Below are 5,665 nucleotides of genomic sequence, written 5' to 3'. Positions count from 1 at the left end.
ACAATTGGAAAGGCTGTTCCTGCCCTCTAAAAAAATACCTTTTTTTTCTTTAACTTAGTTTTGTGTTGTAATGGGAATAAAAAATTACTTGATTTCTATAGACAAAAAATCACAATAGATTTTTATTTTTCGAATTTAGCCTGTTTTTTCCTTTTCTCTTTTCTGTTTAATATATATAATCTTGAAGTATTGACATTTTTTTGTTTTTATAATTGAGTTGGATCATACAAATTTTGCAGACCTCAATTGATCAAGCTCCGTGAACTTACCTCCTGTTTCCTAAATTGGCCACTCTATCACTTAGTAGTTGACCACGCTTCTCTTTTTCTTCTCACTCCACTAACATTTGATGAATTACACACTTGGCGACTTCACACTCCATAATCTCACAAGATTGCTCTCGGCTGTTCCGCTAAGCATTTTTCAGCTTACGGAAACTCCAACACTTGATCCTCTTCTACACATCACCTCTTATATTGAAGATTTCTCAAACCAAATTGGTCTTGATCCGCTATGGTGTAGAATAGTGATGATTATGTTTGTGTTGTGGCTGACATGGGGTCTCTTATGTGCTTTGCTCGAGGTGGGAAACTATTTTGAGAGCTCGATGGAACTGACATTCCTAATTAATAATATCTGCCATTATAGTGGGCCATGCGAGTCATAAAGGTATTATTATTTTTGAGCGTTGCAGCGCTGATTGTCAGCTTGATAGTCGAAGAGGGAAAACGGGCGGATCATAAAGTCAACTGTAAGTTAGGCTCTATTCGGCGATACTTATCACTGCTAATGACTTCATTTGTTGGATTCAGCATCGTTCCGATTCCACTGAAGCTGAAGCGTGTAAAGTTTGATCTTGCCATGTACATATGCTCTGTTAATAATTTGATTATATAATATATTTCAATATGTAATTTCTAAGGATGGATAGCAAATCCAAGTAATAGAGTAGATAATAAACCAAATATCCAGAACATTCTAAACATCTATAATACAATAGGAGTCCTCCGCCCTCACACCTTCGCCACATACTCTTGGGCCATTCGTACAAAGTACCGGTGCATACGCGAGTCCATCGTTAGCTCGGGGTGGAACGCAGTTGCCATGAGTGGACCTTGCCTAACCGCAACGATAGCCTCTGATGCCGTTTGACCAACCGCTTGTTCCAGCTTTGCTAATACTTCTACATTCTCCGGATCTTTGATTTCTGTAATCACGGGGGCGCGAATAAATACAGCATGGAACTTCTGGTCTCCTATGCACGGGATCGACAAGTCCATTTCAAAGGAATCCCTTTGACTTCCGAACTGATTTCTGTTGACGGAAATGCGGAGACCACCAATTAATGATTGTCCCCCCTTTTTCGTGCTGGTCGCTTCATCGGCAAGCAAGATCATTCCAGCGCAAGTGCCCCAGCATGGCTTACCGGAGTGGATGAATTTGCGTAGCGGCTCCATCATACCCATACGCTCCGCGATAAGGGCCATGCTTGTCGATTCGCCTCCAGGGATCACTAATGCATCGACATTTTCAAGTTCGGCGGGAGTTCGTACGGCAAGTGCGAACTTAACCTCTGGGAGCTGGCGGAGTACATTAATATGCTCGATGAAAGCACCTTGGAGAGCTGTGAAATCGGAATGCAATAATAATGAGAAAATGCCTCCTTTAACCATGTAGAAGATCTAGCATACCAAGTACACCAACTGTGATCGGTTGAGTGGGTTTGCAGTGGGATACAACCATTATGATTTCTGTGCAATGGGAGTAGAATCGTGGGAACTTTGGCCAGAGAAAAATAAAATGAACAGCGATAAGTGGTGGCGGCTAGAAATATAAATAATTTAAGATTACAGTCATATAGTGAGCAAACTACAGTCAACATCAATCAGCATTGGGCTGTGTGACTGTCTATTGCCTCTTAGAAGTAAACAAATTGAATTTAATATTTCGCTTGTCCAAGACCGTTATTGCATCATATAATATATCTTGCGATAATGGGGAAACGTAACAGAGCAGCTCTGCTCCCCACTAATATTCCTCAGCTCCAGAATCTGATCAAGCGCGATCCCACCTCCTACAAAGATGAATTCATCCAGCAGCTGCGTCATTATGAATCCAGCCTCGCCATTTTTCAGCTCAAGCCTAGCGAGGAAGCACGCGAGTTTGGCGAACTGGTAACATTTATTTCCCAAGTCGCTCCTTGCTACCCGGAAGATTGTGCCGCATTCCCGCAGCAGATTATGGATCTACTTCAGCAACACTATGCAATTTTGAATCATGAGTTGAGGAAGTGCCTTGTCAATGCATTGATTCTTCTGCGAAACAGAGATATTATATCTAGCACGAGGTAACTTATTCTAGTCATTTCGAAAAAGCTTACGAATCGCCCTAACGTGCTTACTCCTACCTAGCTTGCTGTCGCTATTCTTTGTGCTTTTCCGCTGCAGAGACAAATCTCTTCGTGATATCCTCTATACCCATATCGTCAACGACATTCGCAATACCAACGCCAAACATAAGAATAACAAACTTAATCGCACACTTCAATCGTTTATGTATACTATGCTTCAATCCGCAACCGATAGCGAAAGTGCCGTAGCAGCAAAGAAGAGTTTGGACGTTTGTGTGGAGCTCTATCGCAAGAATGTATGGAATGACGCAAAGACGGTGAATATTATCGCGGAGGCTTGTTTCGCACCGGTCACCAAGATTTACGTGACAGCGATGAAGTTCTTTTTGGGCACCAATGAAGATCAGGAGGAGGAATCGGATGACGAGGTATGTTGGGCCTAAATTCTTGCTCATCTATTTACCTGATAATAATTTTCTCTACTCATAGAATCTTCCCGATATCAAAGGTCTCCAGCACAAAAACCAGCACGGCAAGAAGACAAGATCAAAAGCAAAGAAGTATGAAAAGGCTTTGGCGACGATCAAAAAGGTAAAAAAAATATTTTGCTGTCTTGATGATGAGGTGATTTCTTAGACTCTTGTTATTTTATTTTTTTTCTGCCTTGATATAGAAACAAAAAGGCTCAACCAAGGCTGAGACATTTAACTTTTCTGCTCTTCATTTGATGAATGATCCGCAAGGTAAATCAAATAAGGGTTTCCTATCCATTTACTTTTTCATATTTATCATTTTGTCGATTACTTCAGGATTTGCCGAGAAACTTTTCACCAAACTCAACAAATCTAACGACCGATTCGAGGTCAAACTCATGACGATGAACCTAATCTCTCGTGTCATCGGCGTACATAAGCTTTCGTTGCTAAGTTTCTACTCCTTTGTGGTTCGCTACCTACAACCTCATCAGCGTGACGTGACTCTGATTCTCGCCATTGTCGCACAAAGCGCGCACGAACTAGTACCTCCGGAAGAGCTTGAGCCCATTGTCAAAGCCATTGCTAATAATTTTGTGACAGAACATTGCGCCAACGAGGTCATGGCTGCAGGGTAAGCAATTGTGGATAATATGAACTCTGGAAAGTGGCTGCAGATATTTAACTCGTTTCAAAATCTATAGTCTAAACGGCATTCGTGAGATCTGTGCACGATGCCCATTGGCAATGACTGCTGAGTTGCTCCAGGATCTGACCGAATATAAGAGCAGCCGAGACAAGGGAGTAATGATGGCGGCAAGATCGTTGATCGGATTATTCCGGGAAGTCAACCCTGAGCTGCTTAAGAAGCGTGATCGTGGCAAAGCGGTGTCCATGGGAATGAAAGAGTGGCGAACACCACAGTTTGGAGAGAAGCGTGCTGCAGAAGGTATTGAAGGCCTTGAGCTGCTGGAAGAGTATAAGGAACAGCTCAAGAAAGAAAACGGAGAAGAGGATGGAGAGGGTAAGTTTATCCGCCGATTCACATATTTTGTCCCTTTACTTAGCTTTTCCCACCTTATTAAAGACAATTGGGATGAATGGGAGGTTGCGTCAGTATCAGAATCCTCCGATGGGGAGTGGATTAATGTATCCTCGGACGACGACGACATCCATCTTAGCGACGATGAAAATGAGGGATCGTCGTCGAAAAATAAGAAACAAGAGGCGGACGAGAACAAACTCACCCCAGAGGAGGAGGCACAGCGTCGTGCCGAAGAAGAGGCACGCCGCGAGGCCGCCAAGCAGATTGCCATGTCGAAAATTCTTACACCCCAAGACTTTGCATTACTTAATGAACTGCGAACCAAACAGACCATCGATCAAGCCATGGGAACTAGTTCTAGTAAGCGTAAGCGCGACGACAAATCACTACAAGGGGAAAAGGACCCCGACTTTGTGGATGAAAGCACCATTATTGGATACCGTAAGAAGGCCAAGGCAGACTATGATGAGCGTATAGCCTCCATTATGGCGGGAAGAGAAGGAAGAGAGAAATATGGATCTCGCAAGGGTAAGGAGGATCGTGGCTCGACAACAAACAAGGAAAAGGCAAAGAACAAAGCTTTTATGATGGTGATCCACAAGAGATCCATTATGTCGAAGAAGAAAATGTCACTACGGGACAAGCAGGTAAGAATCCAACCCCTTTAATCCCATTTTGCACTCATTGGCGCTAACTTATTTCTTATTCAGATCCAGTTGCGGGCACACATCAACCGTCAAAAGAAGAAAAAGTAAACCAATCAATTGCATTGCCTTCGATGCATTCTTGTATAGATTCTCTTTTCCCTTTTTCCGCAATAAACTGTGTTCTTTTAACCCGAAAAACTGTAAGTTGAAGGCGCTGACGAGGCAAAGTAAAATAAACATTTTCACTAAATGCTTTTAATTGCTTTGTTTTGAGAGTTTATTTCCGTTTGTCTATCTATTTTATGGTTTTTAATTTTCTTGCCGACTCGAAAATCAAAATGTAAATTTTTAATTTTAAATCCATTCCGTTAATCTAAAATGCGTTGAATGATAGGTCCGCTACGCCACGATTGGTTTTTTAACAATTTTCGAGGTATTCTCTCCATCATTAATAGATCCTTGGAGAAGTACCATTATAAGTGAACGGCTAGTCATATCATGGTAAAGCCAAACGGCAACGTTCATTTTGTTCCAGCTCCTCCCCCTTTTCGATGTTACTCATCCCTCTCTCATCTTTGCTCCCTAGAAATTTGCAGTCATGGCCGAGGACACGGGCAGCAAACTGAGCGGGATATCATCTGCTCACAGGCCCTCCTATACCGCTTTCACGAATCCAATTCGGAATACTCTGGACTCAGATGCAGGGCGCATCTTGTGCGTCGCTGACGTTCGCGGTAAGTAGTTCCTCTATTTATCTTGGTTCCTGACATGTAATCATCATTACGTCTTTATTCTTAGGAAACATTACCTTATTGAACCAGATAGCAGAGGAGACGAATGCCAAGTACATTATCCATTGCGGTGATTTTGGCTTCTATGGTAAGTTTATTGTATCTCTGGAACGATTGTCATCCTTTAACAGGCTCGTATCTTGTTTTCTTCGCCCTGCTCTCATTTCTGGTCGTCAGAGAAAGAAAGCCTTACTCGTATCAGCGACAGGTAACATGAACTCCATCCCGTCGCGTATTGGCACACAGAACGCTAACCCTGTTGCTTTCAGAACACTTAAACACGTGGTTCAGTACAGCACCCTCATCCCGCCCAGCATCCGCTCTCGTCTAAATTCGGCATCACCGGATGAGGTAAGGCG

General features: G+C 42.7%; 4 protein-coding genes across 4 annotated transcripts; 3 read left to right on the top strand and 1 right to left on the bottom strand.

Moving 5' to 3' along the window:
- Positions 1 to 349: 349 nt before the first annotated feature.
- Positions 350 to 832, top strand: VTP21DRAFT_8094 (uncharacterized protein; the record flags this gene model as incomplete). Its single annotated transcript, XM_069398907.1, has 3 exons — positions 350 to 583; positions 649 to 751; positions 813 to 832. The coding sequence occupies 3 exons, from the start codon at positions 350 to 352 to the stop codon at positions 830 to 832; spliced, it is 357 nt and encodes a 118-aa protein (XP_069245957.1).
- Positions 833 to 1,013: 181 nt separating this feature from the next.
- VTP21DRAFT_8093 (uncharacterized protein) lies at positions 1,014 to 1,743 on the bottom strand (the record flags this gene model as incomplete). Its single annotated transcript, XM_069398906.1, has 2 exons — positions 1,014 to 1,624; positions 1,692 to 1,743. The coding sequence occupies 2 exons, from the start codon at positions 1,741 to 1,743 to the stop codon at positions 1,014 to 1,016; spliced, it is 663 nt and encodes a 220-aa protein (XP_069245956.1).
- A 251-nt stretch (positions 1,744 to 1,994) lies between these two features.
- On the top strand, positions 1,995 to 4,623 carry VTP21DRAFT_8092 (uncharacterized protein; the record flags this gene model as incomplete). Its single annotated transcript, XM_069398905.1, has 8 exons — positions 1,995 to 2,347; positions 2,412 to 2,778; positions 2,840 to 2,941; positions 3,024 to 3,093; positions 3,160 to 3,457; positions 3,528 to 3,847; positions 3,911 to 4,515; positions 4,579 to 4,623. 8 exons carry the CDS (start codon positions 1,995 to 1,997, stop codon positions 4,621 to 4,623), a joined length of 2,160 nt encoding a protein of 719 aa, XP_069245955.1.
- Positions 4,624 to 5,113: 490 nt separating this feature from the next.
- VTP21DRAFT_8091 (uncharacterized protein) lies at positions 5,114 to 5,656 on the top strand (the record flags this gene model as incomplete). The annotated part of the gene is made up of 3 exons (XM_069398904.1): positions 5,114 to 5,249; positions 5,314 to 5,394; positions 5,598 to 5,656. 3 exons carry the CDS (start codon positions 5,114 to 5,116, stop codon positions 5,654 to 5,656), a joined length of 276 nt encoding a protein of 91 aa, XP_069245954.1.
- Positions 5,657 to 5,665: the final 9 nt, after the last annotated feature.

Source organism: Calcarisporiella thermophila (genome assembly GCF_041956535.1).
Source record: "Calcarisporiella thermophila strain CBS 279.70 unplaced genomic scaffold VTP21scaffold_36, whole genome shotgun sequence".
Classification (NCBI taxonomy): Eukaryota; Fungi; Calcarisporiellomycota; class Calcarisporiellomycetes; order Calcarisporiellales; family Calcarisporiellaceae; genus Calcarisporiella; species Calcarisporiella thermophila.
Note: the sequence above shows the minus strand (reverse complement) of the source record. Positions and strands in the feature narration are given on the sequence as shown.